Source organism: Scyliorhinus torazame, chromosome 10 (genome assembly GCF_047496885.1).
Source record: "Scyliorhinus torazame isolate Kashiwa2021f chromosome 10, sScyTor2.1, whole genome shotgun sequence".
Taxonomy (NCBI): Eukaryota; Metazoa; Chordata; class Chondrichthyes; order Carcharhiniformes; family Scyliorhinidae; genus Scyliorhinus; species Scyliorhinus torazame.
In genome coordinates this window covers 257,406,302-257,430,460 of record NC_092716.1, presented here as the reverse complement: position 1 = coordinate 257,430,460, position 24,159 = coordinate 257,406,302, and the positions used below count along the sequence as shown (strand labels likewise).

General features: G+C 45.5%; 1 protein-coding gene across 1 annotated transcript in view; it reads left to right on the top strand.

The window, feature by feature from the left end:
• Nucleotides 1-24,159, top strand: part of zdhhc13 (zDHHC palmitoyltransferase 13) — a 65,989-nt gene that overhangs the window by 15,865 nt on the left and 25,965 nt on the right. Inside the window, exons 3-8 of the mRNA XM_072466718.1 lie at nucleotides 5,477-5,599; nucleotides 5,726-5,803; nucleotides 13,731-13,875; nucleotides 16,351-16,415; nucleotides 16,507-16,669; nucleotides 20,746-20,877. Coding sequence (XP_072322819.1) covers nucleotides 5,477-5,599; nucleotides 5,726-5,803; nucleotides 13,731-13,875; nucleotides 16,351-16,415; nucleotides 16,507-16,669; nucleotides 20,746-20,877 — 706 coding nt within the window. The remainder of the gene's footprint in view (nucleotides 1-5,476; nucleotides 5,600-5,725; nucleotides 5,804-13,730; nucleotides 13,876-16,350; nucleotides 16,416-16,506; nucleotides 16,670-20,745; nucleotides 20,878-24,159) is intronic.

Sequence of the window (24,159 nt, the reverse complement as noted above, 5' to 3'; positions counted from 1 at the left end):
CCCAACCCCCGGAGGGGAAAGAGGGAATGAGTCACTTTTTGGACCAGCTAGAGTTCCCGAGGGTGATGGGGCAGGAGGTGGCAGGTCTGGGGGCGCAGATTGAGGTGGATGAGGTGATCAAAGGAATTGGGAGCATGCAAGCAGGGAAGGCCCCGGGACCATATGGGTTCCCGGTGGAATTTTATAGGAAATATATGGACCTGTTGGCCCCGCTTTTGGCGAGAACCTTTAATGAGGCTAAGGAAAGGGGGACATTACCCCCGACAATGTCGGAGGCGACGATATCGCTAATCCTGAAACGAGACAAAGACCCACTGCAGTGCGGGTCATACAGGCCCATCTCCCTCCTAAACGTAGACGCCAAACTGCTGGCCAAAGTGATGGCGACAAGGATAGAGGATTGTGTCCCAGGGGTGGTACATGACGACCAGACAGGGTTTGTTAAGGGGAGACAATTGAATGCCAATGTACGAAGGTTGCTGGGGGTGCTGATGGTGCCCCCACCGGAGGGGGAGGCAGAGATAGTGGTGGCGATGGATGCAGAGAAGGCATTCGATAGGGTGGAGTGGGACTGTTTGTGGGAGGTGCTGAAGAGATTTGGGTTCGGGGAGGGGTTCATCAGATGGGTTAGACTCTTGTACGCGGCCCCGGTGGCAAGCGTCGTTACAAACAGGCAAAGGTCGGGATACTTACGATTACCTAGGGGTGCAAGACAAGGGTGCCCCCTGTCCCCGTTACTGTTCGCGTTGGCAATTGAACCATTGGCCATAGCGCTGAGGGACTCTAAGAAGTGGAGGGGGGTGCTTAGAGGGGGAGAGGAACATCGAGCGTCACTATATGCAGACGATTTGCTGCTATATGTGGCGGACCCGGTAGAGGGGATGCCAGAGGTAATGCAGATACTCAGGGAGTTTGGAGAGTTCTCGGGATACAAATTAAACATGGGAAAGAGCGAACTTTTTGTGATGCACCCCGGGGAACAGGGCAGGGGGATAGATGCTCTGCCGCTGAGGAGAGTAGCAAGGAATTTTCGATACCTGGGAATTCAGGTGGCCAGGGACTGGGGAACCCTACATAAACTTAACCTGACGCGATTGGTAGAGCAGACGGTGGAGGACTTTAAGAGGTGGGATATGGTGCCCCTGTCATTGGCGGGCAGAGTACAGGCGGTTAAAATGGTGGTCCTCCCGAGCTTTCTTTTCGTGTTTCAGTGCCTCCCCATCCTGATTACAAAGACCTCCTTCAAAAAAATAGACAGGAGCATTATGAGCTTTGTGTGGGCGGGAAAGACCCCGAGGGTAAAGAGGGGGTTCCTGCAGCGCAGTAGGGACAGAGGGGGATTGGCACTGCCAAGTCTGAGTGACTACTATTGGGCTGCCAATGTGTCGATGGTCTGTAAGTGGATGAGGGAAGAAGAAGGTGCGGCGTGGAAAAGGTTGGAGACGGCGTCCTGTAAGGGAACGAGCCTAAAAGCGCTGGCGACGGTGCCACTACCGTTCTCCCCGAAAAGGTACACCACAAACCCAGTGGTGGTGGCGACCTTGAAGATCTGGGGGCAGTGGAGACGACATAGGGGAGTGACGAGTGCCTCGGTGTGGTCCCCGATAAGGAATAACCACAGGTTCGTCCCGGGGAGGATAGATGGGGGATTTCAATGTTGGCAGCGAGCAGGAATTAGGAAGCTGAAGGACCTGTTTGTGGACGGGACGTTTGCGAGTTTGGGAGCATTGGAAGAAAAATATAAGTTGCCACCAGGGAATGCTTTCTGATACATGCAAGTGAGGGCATTTACGAGGCAACAGGTGAGGGAATTTCCGCGGCTCCCGACGCAAGGGGTCCAGGATAGAGTGATTTCGGGGGCATGGGTTGGAGAAGGTAAAGTGTCCGAAATATACAGGGAGATGAGAGACGATGGTAGAGGAGCTGAAGGGAAAATGGGAAGAGGAGCTGGGGGAAGAGATTGAGGAGGGGCTGTGGGCAGATGCCCTAAGTAGGGTAAATTCCTCGTCCTCGTGTGCCAGGCTTAGCCTGATTCAATTTAAGGTTCTACACAGAGCGCATATGACGGGAGCAAGACTGAGCAGGTTTTTTGGGGTGGAGGACAGGTGTGGGAGGTGCTCGGGAAGCTCAGCGAACCACACTCACATGTTCTGGTCGTGTCCGGCACTGCATGAGTTCTGGGAGGGTGTGGCAAGAGTGATCTCAAAGGTGGTGGGGGTCCGGGTCAAACCAAGCTGGGGGTTGGCTATATTTGGGGTTCCAGAAGAGCCGGGAGTGCAGGAGGCGAAAGAGGCCGACGTCTTGGCCTTTGCGTCCCTAGTAGCCCGGCGAAGGATTCTACTTAAGTGGAAAGAAGCGAAGCCCCCGGGCGTGGAGGCCTGGATAAACGACATGGCAGGGTTCATAAGATTGGAACGAATAAAATATGCGTTAAGAGGATCGGCTCAGGGGTTCACCAGGCGGTGGCAACCGTTCCTTGACTATCTCGCGGAACGATAATGGAAAAACAAAAAAGTCAGCAGCAGCAACCCGGGGGGGGAGGATTATTCCGTGTTCTTGCTTTTTCTTAGTTAGTTGTTGATATTTGCTTTTTGTTTATTTCTTTTTCCATCTGTTAGTTTAATATATTATTTTAATAACGTTTAATGTATATTCCTTTATTAAGTTGTAAAAACGGAAAATCTCTGTTTGAAAAACTTCAATAAAATACATTTTGAAAAAAAATGTAGCATGGCCAATTCACCTATATCTGCACATCTTTTTGGGTTGTGGGGGTGAGACACTGGGAGAATGTGCGAACTCCACACGGGCAGTGACCCGAGGCCGGGATCGAACCTGGGTCCTCAGCGCCGTGAGGCAGCAGTGCTAACCACTGCACCACCGTGCTGCACTGCAGCAATCACTCTTCCACTGTTATAGTGTTAAAGTAAGCATCTTCCTTTTTGATTATATTTATATATATATATATATATATATATATATATATATACGCATGTCCAGCAAGTGTGAGCTTATGTGAGTAATGTCATCGGTAGCGCAGGTGTTTAGTATTACCACGAGGGGCCTGTGTATAGCTACTGCCAGTTTCTGAATCTATGCTGTACTGTTATTTCAATATTTGTATAAGTAAAGTAGATTGAACTTTCAGAATGTGTTTGACCATCTTTTTGTGGTCAAGTTACCACAGTTATTTTGTTTATAAACTTTTGAAACTGTCTAAAATGAGCACTTTTGAAATAACAGTGGCGGTAGGATCTATTATTCAACTTGGTACCTCATCTGCACCTTCATGGAGTGGTGAAAGTGTATTCTCTGTAATTCCCCACTTCTGAATGTAGCAACCTGTGATAAAACGAAGGTCATGGATGGCAGCAAAGCTATACCATCATGTTACTGATTGGTAGGTAGGTGCAGTCATTATTATGGTATTCCCTTTATAGGTGCAATCTACAAAAGTATCTTATGATGACTTAAAAGCTAAGCATGCAGTTACCAGTGCCACAAGTTGGGGCATTCTGTGATCCAATTCTTTTGGTGTGGAATCAAATTAAATGGGGGAATTCTGTGATTCGGCACTTGTGGAGTCTGCACTTCAGAGGATGGCTGTACACCTGAGATGCAGTCACTGCTCAAAATGCTAATTCCCACTTGCCCTCTGAATGACAGCAAGGCCACTTCAATATAATTTGATGCATTAACATCGACAGTGAATTTCAGTAAGCTTTTTGTGGGAAACCACCATATGAAGGCATCGTAACAAAGTCACGTGTTAATCTTTCAGGTTACATATATTGTAATTTAATTATTTTTGGAAAGCAGGCTTATGGGTGTTGAGCCCCCATGATAAAGAGAACAATATTAAAGTAGTGCACGTTAAATTATATTTAGTGCACTAGAAACAAGATGTCAATTCCTGTAGGTCACTAAAGATGTTCTTCACAAAACACAGCATGTTAATTGTGTTTGCAGAATGTATGACCATTAATTCTACCCCAGGGTGCCCAGTCTCTTCACTGCCAAAAAATGCATGAAACACATTGCAGTTGCCTCCCTTGCAGACAAGTTCAAGGTGAAGGACAGGAGGTTCAGAGGGGATTTGAAGAAAAAACTTTTTTAGCCAGAGGGTGGTGACGGTCTGAAATGTACTGCCTGGGAGGATGGAAGGGGCGATTTGCCATGTATCCTTTAAAAAGTACCTGCATGAGCACTTGACATGTCACAACATTCGGCGCTATGAGTGCTGGCAAATGGGATTAGGATTGGCAGATCAGCTGCCTGTCATGCGGCGGTGCAGACAGGATGGGCTGAACGGCCTTTTCTGCGCTGGATTTTTCTGTGATTCTGAAAATTCACTTAAATTATAGGTGGTAGAGAGAAGGAAACTAGGTGGGAGTTTACAAGTTAGCTTTTTGACTTTCACCTTTGGTACCCATTTTTTAATCCAGGACACACTACGGCAGTAGTCACTTCTGCCTTCTTGAATATGAATATAAGAGTAGATCAACAGCACAATTTTGATCCTCATCCAATAGTAGTTAGCACTCTCACTGGTACCACAGGACTGCTGGTACCCTGCTACCCTCACTTTGGCATTTTGTATAGCTACCTTGCTCTTCAGCCCCCTTTGGCAGCTGTGCCCTCAGCTGTCTCTCCACCTTCCTCACTCTAAGAACCTTGCTAAAACCTAGCTCTCCAGCAAGCTTTAAGTCACCCTATTTAATATCTCCTTTGGTTTGATTTTATGATTGCACTTTTGTGCAGTGTCTTGGGATATCTTTGTATGGTAGTGGAGCCATATGAGAGTTGTTTGCAGCATGTACTATCTTTAAGATGCATAGCAAATCCCACCAAGGTTTCTTCGGCTTCCCGATGCATGACCTCTACCACCTAGAAGGACCATGACTGCAGACGCATGGGAACATCACTTGCAATTTCATGTCACATGCCATTCTGATGTGGAACTATATCAGCTGTTTCTTCACTGTGACTGGATTGAAATTCTGGAACTTCCTCCTGATCAGCACCAGAGGCATACCTCCAACACAAGGCATGCAGCGGTTCAAGAAAGTGGCTTGTCACCACCTCCGAGGCAGCGGTTCAAGAAAGCGGCTTGTCACCACCTCCGAGGCAATGAGGGATTAGACAATAAATAATTGCCTTGATCGTGTCACCCATGTTCCATGAATGAATTTTTTTTTAAGTGCTCTTCTGGTGATCTGGTTAATGCCAACATCACAAACCTGGATTGCCTGGTCAGTTAGCTCATTGGTGGTTGTGGGACCTTGCAGTGCACAAATCCGCTGGTATGTTTCCCAATAGTGCCCACACTTCAAAAATAGCTAATGGGCTGGGAGGTGCCATTTCATAATTGCCAACATTTATGGATGAACTTCTATTTGCAAGAAACTGATCTTTAGGTGCAGTCCACTTCTGTTTCCCCTTCCTTTCTAACAAAGAATCCGTTTTGCACTTCCAGATACGGAATAATTGAAAGATGTAAAGAGCTAATAGAAGCTGGTTATGATGTTAGACGGCCTGACAAAGAGAATGTTTCATTGCTTCACTGGGCAGCCATCAATAACCGAATAGAGCTCGTCAAGTAAGTCTCACCCATTCTCTTCGTAAAGTATGTTATCATTCTTACATTTAAATTGTACAGTAGCCCAATACAAATTTGCGTGATTTATATTTGCATTGTATTAACTTCACCAAACTCCATCCACAGATACTATGTTTCAAAAGGCTCCATTGTGGACCAGCTGGGTGGAGATTTAAATTCAACACCTCTCCATTGGGCGACCAGGTAGAGTTGCCGAAATATTGAGTTCTTTAACAAGTTTTAGAAATATTTTGTGGTGTAGCGCTCTAGGCCTAAAATCCAAATATTCTTGTGGAGGATGGGAAAGTTGATGTGCGCAGAGTTTTCTGTTGGACATGCCATCTTGTGATGAGTGTAGGAATTTCAGCTATATTGTGTTACAGTTATTTGGTGCAGTAAGGGTTAAAAGCCTGTGTTAGTGTGTGTGATTGCTGCAGTCATGTTTATAAAAAACCCTAGTTTGAAAGACAGCACAAGTTTTGGGAGCCAGTGGTACAATTAAGCCATCGTAAAAGGCTTGGGCTAATGCAATTTTGTTTTGAATAAGGAGCCATTAACCCTATGGAGTTAATTAGATTTCACCGTGGCAAGATGATGCTACTGGGTGGAGCCAAGGTATCCAACATTTTGCAGAAAGTAGGTCAGTGGAGTTCTAGATGAAGTTGTGAGCAGAAGTCGAGTAGTTTGCTCTCTGCAGTCCAGTTAAAAGATACGTCTGCAGACAGCAGAGCAGTGTGGCTGGAAAGGTGAACAAACCAGCTGAAACAGCTTCTGAAGAAATACTGGCAGACTTTCTGCATGGGTCTGACAGGAGTCTGATCTTTTCTTTAAAACAATGTCAAAAGATCTTTCTCAAAGTAGATTGTCCAGACATCTCTGGAAAGCAGGCATTTAAACAGTGGATTGAGAGCCGAGATGATTTTTCTTGTTTGGGAATGAAGATGGCAATTATGGGTATTGTATTCAGCGTATTGAGTATCATTATTTTGGGGGTAATTGTAAGCTATTTCTGGTGTGATGTTAAAGATATTTTAATACTGCATTACTAATAAAATTTGTTTTAATATACCATATCTCTATTTCTTTGTGCAACCACTCCTGGAGTGGGGGATCTTTTCCTCATAGTTTTACAAGATTAAAATAAAATATTGGGATTTCTGCCCAGTATCTTAGTTTCTGTTGGGGGCTGGCCTGGGTTCGTAATAATCTGTAACATCATCAATCATGTTCCACTCGGAACCTCCGGTGATGGCATGTGAGAGCAAGTTGCACGAAAAGTGGCTCCTGCCAGGGTCCTTGTTTTTCGATCCCTTTTGCCTGTTTCCCGGGGGACTTTTGTGTTGAAACCCAGTTGGCCGAACTGGGTAATGATTAGTCGACGGAGCTATGTCGTAAATTTCATTGAAAAAACTCACTGGAACGAAACTCCGGGCAGGTAGTGCGGCGAGGGAATCTGAGGGAGAGAAGATGGTGGAGGTGGCCGCACCCATCACGGTAGACATGTTGGCTGTGGTGATGGCACAGGAGCTAGAGAGGTTCAGAAAGCAGATGGACAGACAATTTGATTGGCAAGGAAAGGAGTTGAAGGACTCGTTTCAAAGCCACAATTGAGGAGACGGCATTAGGAGGCACGGGAGCAAGGAGGCATTGGACACGATCCGAGAGCAGCTGCATAAGATCCAAATATTCATGTGGAGGATGGGAAAGTTGATGTGTGCAGTGTTTTCTGTTGAACATGTCATCTTGTGATGAGTGTAGCATGGGCGGCACGGCAGCACAGTGGCTAGCACTGTTGCTTCTCAGATCCAGGATCCCGGGTTCAATTCCCTGCTGGGTCACTGTCTGTGCGGAGTCTGCACGTTCTCCCCGCGTCTGCATGGGTTTCCTCCGGTGCTCCGGTATCCTCCCACAGTCCAAAGATGTGCAGGTTAGGTGGATTGGCAATGCTAAATTGCCCTTCGTGTCCAAAAAAAAAGGCGGGGTGACTGGGATAGGGTGGAGATGTGGGCTTAAGTAGGGTGCTCTTTCTAAGGATTGGTGCAGACTCGATGGGCTGAATGGCCTCCGTCTGCACTGTAAATTCTATGATTCTACGACATGGAAGGCTGTGAAGGAGCAAGGCCTGACGTTGAAGGGTGAGGAGGAGGCCTTGTCGCGACATGAGGGGCAGCTCGCTTTGCTGGAAGCTGAGATACTGCTTATGGCAGAGAGGAACAAGAATCTAAAAGTAAAAGTTGAGGTTGGAAATTGTGTCGAGGCAATTGACTCTCCGGTTGTGTGGGGTTGCCGGAGGGAGTGGAGGGCTAGAGGCCAACCGAGTACTTCTCGGAGATGTATTCTCCGTTGGTAAGGGGCGGAGTGACATGTTCGTCCCTCCAGAGTTGGATAGCGCCCATTGCGCACTCTAGCAGGAGACACGGCTGAATGAGCCACCGCGGGCAGTGATTATTCGCTTCCATAACTTCCATAGTGGATCAAGGCCTGGAGTGGGACAAGAAAAACGACAATATTGACTGCAACGGACACGCAGTTTGAATCTATCAAGATATCGGAACTGAGCTGGCAAAGAGGCATGAGGCCTTCGAACAGGTGAAGGCAGTGTTCTGAAACAAAGGAGTGCGATTTGGGGTGGTGTATCGGCGAGATTGCGAGTCTGGGTGGGGGCTACCTCACTATTAATAAGGAGTAAGCTAGTGAACGGGAGCAGAGTGGGCGGAGGGGCTGCGACTTATTTGGCCAGTTTTGGTGAGGCACAATGAGCCTAGTTTGGTAGGAGGAAGGGGTTAGCTGAGGCGGCAGGTAGTCTGCAAGTTCGGATTGGGGGGAGGGAGAAGGTACTGGGTGGGGGAGGGGCTGAGAGCTAACAGTGACTAGGGGATTTTCTTTGTCTCATCCTCTGGGTGGGGCTGGTGGCCATCTTAGGTGGGCCTGGGAGGAATTTGCAACGAAGGGATGATACATTATGGTGGTTAGGGCTGACTCAAAGGTTGGGGGGAGGGGAGGATGAGAGATCTCACCTGGAATGTGTGGAGCCTGTGAAAAGGGTGAGAATTGTCTCCCAGAGTTTGGGGCCGATATGGTGTTTTTACAGGAGACCCATTTGTGGGTACAGGACCAGACAAGGCTTCGGAAGGCCTGAGTGAGCCAGTTTTTTTACTCGGGCTTTGAAAGTAGGGGTGTGGGGGCACTTAAGGCGATGATTAGAAGGGAGATCATATCAGATAAGGCACACATGGGCGAGGAGATTAGGAAGGAGAGCCAGAAGTTAGGTGATGAGATTTGGGAAGTGGACCATAGGCATGTGAATGACCCAACTCCGGAACTCTTGGTATGCAGGAAAAAGCTGCAAATGCAGTTTGACCTGTCTCCAGAGGTGGGGGTGCACTAGCTGAGGTGGGGGGGTGGCATCTCTTGGCTCACCAATTGAGGTAGTAGGTGGCTTCTCGAGAGATCATCCAGGTTTAGGGATTCGGGGGATAGGCTGTTTTTTTTTCATCCGGAGAGGTGAACGGGGCATTTAGAGCCTTTTACGAGAGGCTGTATAGGTTGGAGTCGCCAGACAATGAGCTGGGAATGGCAGAGCTTTTAGAGGTCCTGGAGTTCCCCAAGGTTAGGGAGGAATTCGGGAAGGGCTCGAAGTGCTATTAGGTCTAGAGGAGGTTCAAACAGCATTGAGACAGGCAGACGGGGAAGGCACTGGGGCTGGATGGGTTCCCGATAGAATTTATAAGAGGTTTGCAGACCAGCTGGTCCCGTTATTGATGGGGATGACTCGGGATTCCCTCTCGGAGACGCTTGGGCAAGCATCCATCACCCTTCTGAAAAAGTATCGGAATCCCACAATGCAGGTTCACACCGCCCCATTTCATTGCTTATGTAGATACAAAGCTATTGGCTAAGATTCTAGCAGTGAGGCTGGAACGCTGTCTCCCGGAGGCAGTTGGGGAGAACCGGGTGGGATTTGTAAAGGCCGAAAATTGTTGTCCAATGTGAAGCAACTGCTGAATGAGGTTCTCACCCCAGCAGCTGGGCCGGAACCTGAGATAACTGGTGTAAGATGCAGAAAAAGCATTCGATAGGGTCCGAGTGGAGGTACTTCTTTGCTGTTTTGGACAGGTTTGGGTTTGGCCCTATGTTTGTGTCGTGGGTGCATTTCTGCATGAGTCTCCTGCCAGCGTTTGTACCAACCCCATGAATCTGGGGTCTTTTTGGTTGCACAGGGGGACGAGGCATGGGTGTCCTATGTCTCTCCCCTTCTTTTCGCTTTAGCGATTGAGTCACTGGCCATTGACTTCAGGGCCTCAAACAAGTGGAGCGGGATACTTAGGGGTGGTATGTGTCCCTGTATGCAGATGATCTTCTGTTATATGGGAAGGATCCGGGGCCAGCTACGGGAAACAATGAGTAAACTGAAGAGCTTTGGCTCCTTCTCTGGAAACAAGTTAAATTTAGAGACAAGCGAATATTTTTTGGTCCACACTCCAGGGAAGGGGGTCTGTCTGGAGATACTGCCTTTTTACCTGTCCGGATGAGCTTTCGGTATCGGGGCGGGGAAAACTCTGAGTATTCAGAGGGGTGTTCTACAAAGGGACAGACAGTCGGGGGGGGGCCTTGCACTGCCAAATTTGATATTTTATTACTGGGCCGCTAACATGGGGACCCAGTGTCTACCTTGGTGTATATGGAGTCCGAGTCGTGTAGAAGGTCCAGTTTGATGGCCCTGGTGACAGCGCCTCTCCCATTTCCTCCGGCAAAGTACTCGTCATAGCCGGTTGATGTCTCCACTTAAAAAATATGGAGGCAACTCCCATCAACATGTCAAGCTGGGGTCAGTGTCAAGGTTGACCAGCTGTTTGAGCCAGCAAGGTTGGACGCTACGTTTGGGCTGGGAAGGGGCTGGAGAGAGTGCGCAATCTATTTCTGGAGGGGCAGTTTGCCAGTCTGAAGAATTGAAAGAGAAATTTGGGCTCTTGGTCTCGGACTCTTTAGGTACTTCCAGATACAAAATGTTGTTAGATGGATGTTTCCATCATTCCCGGAGGCTGGCGAGGATCCTTGCTGGAGAGGGGTTGGAAGAGAGTCGTACGCCTGGTATATATGGACGGAGTTTAGGGGAGGATTTGATCTCGGCAGAGGGGAGAAGGCCAAAATGGAGGAGGAGCTGGGGCCAATATTGGAGGAAGAGGTGTGGAGTGAAGCTCTTCCATGGGTGAACGCTTCATCATTGTGTGCGAGGTTGAGCCTGATCCAACTCAAGTCAGTGTTTAGGGTGCACCTCAATAAGCCAGAATGAGTCGTTTCTTTGCAGGGGTTGAGGATAGATGCGAGGGCTGCTTGAGGGGGCCAGCTAACCTCATGCACATATTCTGGTCCTGTGGGGTTTTTTGGTCTCTTTTTTTCACACCATGTCGGCAATCCTGAACATTGAGCTGGAACCCTGTCCTTTAGCGGCTAGATTTGGGGTCTTGGATGTGCCAGAGCTGCAGATGGGTGCTGGGGCAGATGTTCTTGCCTTCGCCTCATTGATTGCTCGGAGGCGAGTCCTGTTGAGTTGGAGATTGGTGACGCCACCTAGTGCCTCGGTGTGGCTAGGGAACTTGAGGTGTTTTTGCTCTTTGAAGGTCAAATATACTGTGAGGGGGTCAATTGAACGGTATACAATTTCTATTGTATTTCAAGGAATTAGTCACTGTTAGCTGCGGGGGAAGGGAGAGGGTGCTTGGGGCGGGGGGGGGGGGGTTGCTTTGAGATGGGGAGGTGGATTAGTTTATTGTTTATAGTTTACGGTTACTGCTTGTATTTTTGTTTAAAATGACAAAAACTTAATAGAAATATTTTATTTAAAAATCATGTTCTACTCGTCTGTTCTCCAACTCGCTAATTTATAGGATTTGTAGCCAACTATTGCGTACAACAAATCAAGTTTGGGGAAAATCTCTTAATTTTGAACTACTGTTAGTCAGAATAGTTTTTCAACTTTTTAGTACTTAAACTTCCGATTCATCTTCAAATTTGACAAATGAGTTTAAAATCATATAAGTAGCTATGTTATAGGAGAACTAAGCAAACTATTCATTTTTGTAACGTCCTTGATTTATTTTGTTTTGTCTTTGATCTTAGTTAGTATATATATCTTGCGTGTTAAGACTGGATTACATTTCTTATACTGAATTAGATAAGTACCAAGGAGCCATTACTGTTACGATCTCTGTAGAGACCGATAACTTAAGAACAAAGAAAAGTACAGCACAGGAACAGCCCTTCGGCCCTCCAAGACTGCGCCAACCATGCTGCCCGTCTAAACAAATCTTCTACACCAATTTGAGCTTCTCGTTGATAGCTGAAAGGATGAATCAAGATTTAATGTTTTAATACTTTTACTGTAACAGACTAAAAGTATTATTGACGAAACACTATTTTTAAAGGCAACTCCTACTTTAAACTGTAGAACAGAACTTTCATTTTAAACACAATTGAGACACTCCCTTGTGTAGTAATTTGAGTTTCCCCGAACCCAGTCCAAAGTGATTCTCAGCTCCCGAGATTTTACTTCCATTCCGTTCTCTTCCCAACCTGGTAACGTTTTAAACCTAGAACAATTTTCCATGGTGCAGGTTTTTCCTGGAAATTCCCCTCATTCATAAGCTACATGAATCCTCATGAATTTGGTCTTCTCAATCCAAGCATGGCTCCCACTACATTACTGCATGGCAAATCAAAGAGCTTTTTTTGCTTCTAACTGCTCTCTCTCCCAGATTCTGGCAGACTGCCTGCGTCTGCAAGTTTCAGGGATACCTTAGAAACCTACTCCTCAAAGCTCATGTCCCTAGCAATATGAATCACACAGGCTTTGTATCCATGTAGAAATGCCGATTAGCTACCTTTGAGACATCAACAATTTTTTTTAAATCGTGAAAGTAAATGGACGATTTCAAGCAAAACTGTCCACAAAGCTGCCATTTTCAACCCCTTCCTGTGACTTTGGAGACTAGCTATCTAACCACTATAAACACAGATACTGCTGTCATTGTCTCCACTTTCTTTCCAACAAAACAAACTGAGCCTCCCTTTAATCTTTTACAGCGTTACCCAGGCTGATGTCCGAACAGTTCACATAATGCCCCCCCCCCCCCCCCCCCCCCCCCCCCCCCTTGCCCTGAGTTTAAAGATACAATCCCAAAGCATAACAATCTTATAAACCTCATATTCGTAACAATCACAGAATAATGCATAGCAGAAGAGGCCCTTTGGTCCAATGAGCCTGCACAGATGCATGGAAAACACCCTACCTGGTTCCCATATCCCTTTAACCCGTTTTTTAAAATCAGAAATATATCTATCTCCCTCTTGAAACCATTTAATGATTTGGACTCCACCGCACTACGGGGCAGCGAGTTCCACAAATTCACCACCTTCTGCGAGAAGCAGTACCCGCCCCTCAACCTATATCTGTGACCAGTTATATTTTATTACAAAAGCCGCTTGATGGCATTACATGTTCTCTATAGAAAGTTGCAAAAGTGCAGCACTTGAGTCTTGACAGTGTCACCTTGGTTGAATAACCATGGTAATTGATTCTGCGGCACTGGGATTCTGTTTGATGCGCGCATGTGCGCGCGCACCCCCCCCCCCCCCCCCCCCCCCCAATTAGTGAAAAATTGAGAATTTGTCTGTCCCTTTGTCTTTGAGTAATGTTCTTATTTCCATGAACTGAATTCTGTCGTACAAGAATTCTGTTGATGTTCCTGACCTGTTACGGTCCAGATAGGTTCTGAAGAAGTAGAAAGCGCATAATCGTGAAGGTGGAAGTGCGCGAGTAAAGAGTTGACCGGATTGGCATAAAAATAGGAAATGTTGTACAATTGGCAATGGAGCTGCTGCACTCTGCTACAATCAAGCTGAAGCTAAACAATGCATTTAAATTCAAACCATGCCAATAAAGAAGAAAATGAAAGATGTATCAGCGACTCATAAATTAGACAAATTGATTTGTGCCAAATAAGCATGAAATATTTTGCAGTTTCTTGCTGATTGTTAAAACATAAGAGATAACAATTCTAACTGGCATTGTAAGTTACACTAATGAGATTTTTAAAAACCATAAAAGGAATCTTTTTTTAATATATTCCAGACAAGGCCACTTGTCTATGGTTGTGTTACTCTTGAAACATGGCGCGGATCCCACCCTGGTCGATAGGGAAGGATTCACCTGTCTTCACCTTGCAGTTCAGTTCCAACATATGCCTATCGTGGCATACCTTGTGGCAAAAGGTCAGGTATGTTGGTTTGTTTTTTGCATGGTGCAACGGGACTTGACTATACTTGTATTGTCATAATAAAAGGCAAGCTTAGCAAGGCCTAGCCAAGCTGTTCCAGTCCAGTTTTAACACTGGCATCTACCTGGCAATGTGGAAAATTGCCCAGGTGTTTCCTGTACACAAGAAACAGGACAAATCCAACCCAGCCAATTACTGCCCTATCAGTCTACCCTCCATCATCAGCAAAGTGATGGAAGGAGTCATCAACAGTGCTATTAAATGACACTTACTCAGCAATGAAAGAGAAAATGCTGGAAAATCTCAGCAAGTCTGGCAGCATCTGTAGGGAGAGAAAACAGCTAACATTTCGAGTCCGATGACGAATAGTCATCGGACTCGAAATGTTAGCTGTTTTCTGACCCTACAGATGCTGCCAGACTTGCTGAGATTTTCCAGCATTTTCTCTTTCGTTTCAGATTCCAGCATCCGCAGTAATTTGCTTTTACTTACTCGGCAATAACCTGCTCACGGACGCTCAGTTTGGGTTCCGTCAGGGTCACTCAGCTCCTGACCTCATTACAGCCTTGGTTCAAACATGGACAAAAGAGCTGAATGCTGGAGGTGAGGTGAGAGTGACTGTCCTTGACATCAAGGCAGCATTTGACCGAGTCTGGCATCAAAGAGCCATCGCTAAACTGGAGTCAATGGGAATTGGGGGAAAACTCTCCGTTGGTTGGAGTCGTGCCTGCCACAAAGGAAGATGGTTGGGGGTCAATAATCTCAGTCCCAGGACATCATCACAGGAGTTCCTCAGGGTAGTGTCCGAGGCCCAACTATCTTGAGCTGCTTTATCAATGACCTCCCTTCCATCATAAGTCAGAAGTGGGGATGTTTGCAGATGGCTGCACAATGTTCAGCACCATTTGCAACTCCTCAGATACCGAACCAGTCCATGCCTAATGCAGTAAAACCTGGACAATAGCCAGGCTTGGACTGGCAAGTTACATTCGCGCCACACAAGTGCCAGGTAATGACCATTTCCTGCAAGAGAGGATCTAACCACTACCCTTGACATTCAGTGGCATTACCATCGCTGCATCCCCCACAATCAACATCCTGGGAGGTTACCATCGATCAGAAACTAAACTGGACGAGCCACATTAATACTGTGGCTACCAGGGCAACAGAGAGGCTAGGAATCCTATGGTGAGTAACTCCCCTCCTGACAGCCCCCCCCCCCAGCCCACAAAGCCTGTCCACCATCTACAATAATAAAATAATACAATAATAATATAATACAATAATAATCGCTTATTGTCACAAGTAGGCTTCAATGAAGTTACTGTGAAAAGCCCCTAGTCGCCACATTCCGGCGCCAAGGCACAAGTCAGGAGTGTAATGGAATACTCTGCCCTTGTCTGGATGAGTGCAGCTCCAACAGCACTCAAGAAGCTCAACACCACCCAGGACAGAGCAGCCCGCTTGATTGCTCCCCCTCCCATAAACATTCAAACATTCCACCACCAATGAACAGTGGCAGCCGTGTGTACCATCTACAAGATGCACTGCAGTAACTGACCAAGGTTCCTAAGACAGCACCTTCCAAACCCAAAACCACTACCATCTAGAGCAGCAGATACCTGGGAACCCCACCAGTTGGAGGTGTCCCTCCAAGTCACCACCCTGACTTGGAAATATATCACTGTTCCTTCACTGTCGCTGGGTCAAAATCCTGGAACTCCCTCCCTAACAGCTCAGCAGGTATACCTACACTTCAAGGAATGCAGCGGTTCAAGAAGGTAACTCACCACCACCTTCTGAAGGACAACTAGAGATGGGCAATAAATGCGCTGGCCTAACCAGCGCCGCTCACGTCCCGTGCTAAATCTAACGCTGAGGAGAAGTTGATATCTAAAATTGAAGTGCAGTTAATTTGTATGAATTTTGGTATGCCCAATTAAGGGGCAATTTAGCGTGGCCAATCTACCTAGCCTGCATATCTTATTGGGTTGTGGGGGTGCGACCCACACGGACACTGGGAGCTCCGTCCCTTATTTTGAATTCTATCGCAGAGACCAATCCAATCAGTTTTACATAGATTACATAGAACATACAGTGCAGAAGGAGGCCGGCCCATCAAGTCTGCACCGACCCACTTAAGCCTTCACTTCCACCCTATCCCCGTAACCCAATAACCCCATCTAACCCTTTTTGGTCACAAAGGGCAATTTATCATGGCCAGTCCACCTAACCTGCATGTCTTTCAACTGTGGGAGGAAACCGGAGCACCCGGAGGAAACCCACGCAGGCACGGGGAGAACGTGCAGACTCCGCACAGACGGTGACCCAGGGGCAAATCGAACCTAGGACCCTGGTGCTGTGAAGCCACAGTGCTATCCACTTGTGCTACTGTGCTGCCCAACATAGCTTGTTAGCTCATTGATATAGAAGTTTTTTTTTCTCTCTAGAACTGAGATGTTTTCTGTTTTCAAGGATATAGACACGCCTGATATGAATGGACAAACAGCATTAATGATGGCAGCAAGCAGAATAATAGGGTAAGTCTAGTATATTTGTATTTTGGCTTCATACACAAATAGTGTATCTGATCAGTACGGCAGGTGTAATGTTATAATCTGTTTCATCTAGGCCTGAGCCAACCAGATTTCTTATAAAATTACATGCTTCAGTAAATGCTGTTGATAAAGTACACAGAAACACACCGTTGCACTGGGCAGTACTATCGGGAAATGTGGCTGCATTAAGCGCACTACTGGATGCTGGTGCTAACGTTGAATCTATAAATGCAATGGTAAGTAAGTGTCTAAAGCCTACCTTGCATGACTTTGTCTGAATATTTTAAGTAGCCCACACATCTAATATTCTATTATGAAACCTTTCAATGCCCTCTTCCTAGGCTGTATTTAGTAAATAATCACATTAAATTGGGCAATGTCAGACATGTAGATCCACAGATAACGGGTATTACAATTTGTAGCCAAATTAGCTGAACTCCGCCAAAAGAACACTTATGAAATTGAGTGTTGAAATATCTGGAATATGGAGATGCACAAAATCAGGTGGACTATCGAGTCTTAATTGTCTTTGTGATTTATACTGGGCACTGCTAATGTTGAAATATTTCAAAGACTAGCTGACTATCACTCTGGTTATGTCGTCTGATGTTCATTTCTTACGTGGAGAATGATAACGTTGACCAGGTATCAGAAAGCTACTATGGTACTGTACTCCAGCAGGGGACCTTATAACACGAAGGAATGCAAATGTACACGGTACAGCTTTTGTTCTTTCTGCTCAGTGCAGATCTAATGCTACATGTTTTAGTTTTATATAAATTATTCACAGGATATGAGAACCACTGGGAAGGTCAGCATTTCTTCCCCATTCCTAGTTTCATAGCAACATTGAGTTTTTACAGCACAGAAAAAGGCCCTTCGGCCCATCCTGTCTGCGCCAGCCATCAAACACCAATCTATTCTAAAACATTTTCCAGCTTGTTCTGTAGCTGTGGCGTTTCAAGTGCTCTTCTAAATACTTTTCAACTGTTGAGGGTTCCCACCTCTACCACCCTTTCAAGCAGTGAGTCACAGATTCCCACCACTCTCTGGGTGAAAAAGATTTTTCTCAAATCCCATCAAAATCTCCTCAGCTTAAATTTATGCCCCCTAGTTATTGACCCCTCTGCTAAGAGGGAAGGTTTCTTCCTATCTAGCTTATCTTTGTCCCTCATTTTGTACACCTCAATCAGGCCCCACCCTTCACCTTCTCTGCCCTAAGCAAAACAACTCCAGCCTAACCAGCCCCTCTTCATAGCTGAAACGCTCCAGCCCAGGCAACATCCTGGTGAATCTCCTCTGCACCCTTTGTAGTGCAATCACACCCTTCCTGTAGTGTGTCGACCAAGACTGCACACTACTCTCACTGTGGCCTACTTAGTGTTTTATACCGATCCATCATAACCTCCATGTTCTTGTATCCTATGCTTCGGCTATAAAGGGAAGTATCCTAATACTATCTTGGATATATATATTTTTTAATTTAAAGTACTCGGTTAATTTTTTTCCAATTAAGGGGCAGTTTGGCGTGGCCAATCCACCTACCCTGCACATCTTTGGGCTGTGAGGGTGAGATCCACGCAGACACGGGGAGAATGTGCAAGCTCACAGACGGTGATCCGGGACTGGGATCGAACCCGGGTCCGCGGCACAGTGAGGCAGCACTGCTAACCACTGCGCCACCGTGCCAGCCCTCCTAATACCATCTTAACCACCTTATCTACCTATCCTGTCTTCAGGGATCTATGGACATAGACCCCACGTTCCCTCTGGTTCTCTGTACTTCCTAGCACCCTACCATCCCTTGTGTATTCCCTTACCTTGTTAGTCCTCCCAAATTACATCACCTCACGCTCTGTCCATTTGATCAGATGGTCTATATCATGCTGAAATCTAGGGCTTTCCTTCCTCATTATTTGCCACACCAATTTTCATGTCATCTGCGAACTTACTGATCATACCTCCCACATTCCTGTCTAGATCATTACAAACAGCAAAGGACCTTAATCCGATCCCTGCCATACACAACTGGACCCAGGTTTCCCGTCCCAGAAACAACCGTTAGCCATCACCCTCTGTCTCCTGCCACTAAGGAGGATCCAGTTTACCAAATGGTCCAGGATCCCATGGGCTCTTACCTCTTGATTAGTCTTCCCTGCAGGACCTTGTCAAAAGTCTTGCTGAAGTCCATGTAGACTACATCAACTCTGCTTATCTACATACCCAGTCACCACCTTGAAAAATTCAATCTAATTTGTTCAACATAGTCTCCCCCTGACAAAGCCATGCTGACTATCCTTGATTAATCCTTGCCTCTCCCCAAGTGGAGATTAAGTTTGTCACTCAGAATTTTTTCAAATAATTTCCCTGCCACTGATGTTAGACTCACTGGCCTGTAATTGCCTGGCTTTTCCCTACTTCCCTTAAATAAGTTTCCCTGAGAAGTAACTCTTTGAACCGTTGGTAGTAGCTTTGATGCTGTTCACTAGCTTGCAGGTAACTACGGGTTAATTATGTTGGTGAGGAATTGCGATGAACAGCGTGACATACGATGGCTTTCTTTCCCTAAAGGTCATGAGCAAACCATTTGAATTTTGGAGACTATCTGTCAGCTTCACGATTCCTCTTAATGAATCATAGGATGGTTACAGCACACTCGGAAGCTATTTGACCATCATGTCTGCTGTCCCTCTAATGGAGCAATTCATCGCGTGCTACTCCCCTACCGTTTTCTCCCAATCCTCCAAATCTTTCCTTTTCAGATCATCTATTCCCCTTCTGAAAACCTCAATTGACCGGCGCAGATGCGATGGGCTGAAGGGCCTTTTCTGTGCTGTATGATTCTATGACTGAACCTGCTTCCACGATACACTCTGGAGTCCATTTCAGATCTTACCCACTTGCTGCATGAAAAAGTTTGTGTCTCCATTGCTTTTTTTCCTAAAAAGGCCTTAAATCTGTGCCCTCAGCTTTTTGATCTTTCCACTGATAAGGAATGGTTTCTCCCTATCCTCTACTTTTTTCAAACTCCTCGTGATTTTTGAATTATCATAGATTATCATAGAATTTACAGTGCAGAAGGAGGCCATTCGGCCCATCAAGTCTGCACCGGCTCTTGGAAAGAGCACCCTACCCAAGGTCAACACCTCCACCCTATCCCCATAACCCAGTAACCCCACCCAACACGAAGGGCAATTTTGGACACTCAGGGCAATTTATCATGGCCAATCCACCTAACCTGCACATCTTTGGACTGTGGGAGGAAACCGGAGCGCCCGGAGGAAACCCACGCACACACGGGGAGGATGTGCAGACTCCGCACAGACTGTGACCCAAGCCGGAATTGAACCTGGGACCCTGGAGCTGTGAAGCAATTGTGCTATCCACAATGATACCGTGCTGCCCTATAAATAATAATAGTTTATTGTCACAAGAAGGCTTCAATGAAGTTACTGTGAAAAGCCCCTAGTCGGCACATTCCGGCGCCTGTTCGGGGTGGCTGGAACGGGAATTGAACCCGCGCTGCTGCCTTGTTCTGCATTACAAGCCAGCTGTTTAGCCCAGTGTGCTAAACCATGCCTCCTATCATATCTCTTTTGAACCCTCTGTTCTCCAAGGCGAATAGTCCTAACTTCTTAAACTTCAGCTTCATAGTAAGATTATTCATCCCTGGAGCTATTCTTCTGAATCTTTTCTGTGCTTTCTCTAATGCTGTTACATCCTTTCTAAAGTATGGAGCCATAACTGAATGCAATACTCAGTTAAGGCTGAACCAAGGTTTCTGAATTCTCCCTCTGTACACATGAACAGGCGCCGGAGTGTGGCGACTAGGGGATTTTCACAGTAACTTCATTGCAGTGTTAATGTAAACTTACTTGTGACATAAAGATTATTATTATTACTATACCCCATACAGTTGTAATCCAGTTCTCCAAAGATAGTGAATCGTTTTGCACATCACATTTCTGAGAGGTGGGTAGGAAGGGCATACACTTCAATGGTGTGTTGCCCTTTTGTTCTTTATAGTTATTTTGGGTGTTGTGCCTCTTGCAAAGAGGGCACTGCCTGGACTAGTGACCTGCTTTTGGGGTAGCAGAAGGCACATAGAACTCAAAATTATTTTTTGACTTGGATAACGAACTTAGCAATGTGGCCATCATAGTAAGTGTAATTCTCATCACTGAAGTGTAGTTGCGTGTTAGTGTACTGCTGGGCCTACTAGCTCTATAGTTCCAAGGATATATTTTTTTCCACAAGTACCAATCCGAATTGTTCAACGATGATAATTTGAAATTTGCTGAACTGTTTTCAGGGTGAAACTCCTCTGGGGATGGCCCAGCAGAACCAAAATCCTTGGATAATCCGCTGCCTGCTTGATGCAACCATTGATAGAAGTAGAGGCCATTTTTTGCTGAAGGTTCTGAAGAGTTTTGAAAAATACAAGGTAGGTCACAAATTAAAATTGTTCTTGAATTTAGTTGCGTTTTGCTAAAGGGTAGATATTGTGTATTGTGCTTTCTGGTGTATTTCATGACTTGTAACATAGTATTATGATGGCGCATTCAGTGTAATAGATTTGAATTCCATTGAGATCCATCCACTGCCATCCCTTCCCCACACTGGCTGCTTCTCTGCACTTCAGTTCAAGGTCTTGCAGCTTATATGGATGAGAGTGGGGGGTTACAAGATGGATGAGTGTACTAACCATGGTACTGGAACCCATTCAAGTGGTGGGAGTTAATCGGAATGCTGTGCTTGTAGGAGACGGTAAGCTCGGGGAATTGTGACAGTTCCCTGTGGCCATGAGTGCTAGTCAAGGTGACTGTGTTGCCTGCCCGGTGCCAGGGACATCTGCTCAAGGAAATAGAATAGCTACGGGTTAAATTAAAAAGCAGACCTCAAAAGATAATCTCTCAAATACAATCTGGGCTACAAGCAAATGGGCATAGGGTAAATAAGATTTATAGAGTTAAATGCGTGGCTCAAAGCTTGTGGGGGAAATGAATTTCAATTCATGGGGCACCAGTACTGGGGAAAGTGGGGCTGTACTGCTGGGGTAGAAGCCCTCTGTTCCGCCCAGTGCCTCAATGTGGTAGGGTGACCTTAAGGAATTTCAGCATCTGGAGAAGTGCCCCATCAGGGGGTGGGTTGAGGGGTTCTACCTGGGATGGCAGCCCAGATTTCCTCCTTTAACGAGTTAGTCATCATCAGTTGTTAGTGAGGGAGTGAGGGGTTGTAGTTTCATTTATTAGGAGGGGGGAACAGTTTTTTTTTTCTTTTGGATGGGATTTATATGGTTGGTTGAATTTTGGCTATATTGTATCGTGTAAAATCCATCTCTTGTGTTGTTTGTTATAAATGGAAAATCTTTAATAAAAATATATATATTTAAATAAAAAGGAAAAAAGTAACTAAAGTGAGTGTTAGTCCTCTAAAAGGTGTGTCTGGGGAATTAATAATGAAAAATAAAGCTTCCCTCAAGAAATGCGACATCGACATCCTTGCTCATAATAGAGCAACTTGGAGGAACCTCCTGATTGAAGGGACACGATTCTTTGGGGACACCTGACAGTGAGAGAAGGCACTGATAAAGGAGTCTGAGAAAGGATTACCAGCGATCTAGCATCCAAGGACCAATCCCACCTCCCGTAAACACCTGCCAAGTGCAGTCGAAGATGTGGCTCTAGGATTGGGCAAGCAAGGACCCCAGTTACACGGGGTTTCTTAGGTGGGCAATCTTACTCGTTAAAGAGTGATTGCCAAAGAAGAAGGGATACAAATAAGATCCCAGAAATAAGTCTGAATTAGGAGGTGAAGGAGAGGTAGGAACTTAAAACAATTACAATCACAAGAGAAAGGGAACAACAAAAATTCTTGGAACTAAAAGCTGACAATACCCAGATTCTGATGGGCTTCATCCTAGGATCTTCAAAGAAGTGGCTGCTGAAACAGTAGATTAATTGGTTTTCACTTTTCAAAATTCCATAGATTCTGGAAAGACCCCATCAGTTGAAAAATAGTAAATGTGACTCCTTCATTCAAGAAAGGATAGAAGCAGAAAGCAGGAAACCAAATGCCAGTTAGCTTAACATCTGTCATAGGAAATGCTGGAATTTATTAAGGAGGTAATAGTGGGAACTTTTAAAATCTTGGTGCAATCAGGCGAAGTCAACATGGCTTTGTGAAAGGGGAATAATGTTTGACTAATCTATTGGCATTCTTTGAGGAAGTAATAAGCAACGTGGATAAAGGAGAACCGGTGAATGTGCTGTACATAGATTTCCAGAAGGCATTTGACAAGGTGTCACATTAAAGTTACAGTGCAAAGGAAGAGCTCATGGTCTAAAGGATAACATATGAACATGCATAGAGGATTTGTTAGCTAACAGGAAGCAGAATTAGAATAAATGGTCAATATTTGATTGGCAAGGTGTGATGAATAAGGTGCCGCAGGGATCATTGCTGGGACCTCAACTATTTACAATTTATATGAATGATGTGGATGAAGGAACTGAATATATGGTTACTAACTGTGTTAATAGCACAAAGATATGTAGGAAAGTAAGTTGTGATGGGGATATAAGCCTTCAAAGGGGTATAGATAGATAAGTGAGCAAAGGTTTGGCAAAAGGGGTATCGTGTGAAAATGTGAACTTTTCCATTTTGGCAGGAAGAATACAAAAGCAGTATGTTCTTTTAATCGAGAGATATTGCAGAACTCTGGTACAGAGGGATCTGGGGTCCTAGTTCATGAGTCACAAAAAGTTAGTTTGCAGGTAGAGCAAGTGATTAGGAAGGTAAATGGCATATTGCCAATTATTGCAAGGGGAATAGAATGGAAGAGTAAGTAAAAGCTATAGTTGTACATGACATTGGTGAGATCATATGGAGAGTGCTGTATATTGTTTGGGTCTACCTATTTAATATTGGATATAAATGCGTTGGAAGCAGATCAGATAAACATTCGACTGATACCTGGAATTGGAGGGGGTTTGTTAACTTGTGTGGAAAGGTTGGATTGTCTCCACTGTAGTTTAGAAGAATGCAAGGTTACCTTATTGAGAATTACAAGATCCTGAGGGGACGTGGCAGGGTAGATGTTGTAAAAGGTGTTTCTCCCTGTGGGAGACACTAGAACTTGGAGACACAGTTTAAAATTAAGGGGAGTCCCTAAAACAAAAATTAGGAGAATTATTTTCTCTGAGGGTCGTGAGACTTTGGAACTCTCTTCCCCAGAAGTGGAGGAGGCAAGGTCATTGAATATTTTTAACGCAGAGGAAGATAGATTCTTGACAAATGAGGGAGTCCGAGGGTATCTGGGCAGGCGGAATGTGGAGTTGAGGCCACAATCTGATTAGCCATGATCGTGTTTGATGGTGAAGCAGGCTCGAGAGGACGAATGGCCTATTCCTGTTCCTGGTTTGTATGTTTGTACTTGTCTCCTGAAGATGCTGATTCTTGCTTCGAACACTGAGAACTCTCCAGGTGACTTTTCCAACACCATCTTTAATGCTATCCTCGTAAAACCTTACATTATAGAGCCTTGGTATAAAAGAGCAAAGCAGGAGTCCATTGAGCCTGTCTTGGTCACCTGAAGAGCTATGGGTAGCTAGTCATTTATATCTATCAAATAAAAATTTAGAGGACTGATTAAAAACCATTTCTGCCTATTTGCCTGGCTCCAAAGTTCAAAGCTTACAATGCCAAGAAGCAGACTTTGAGATGC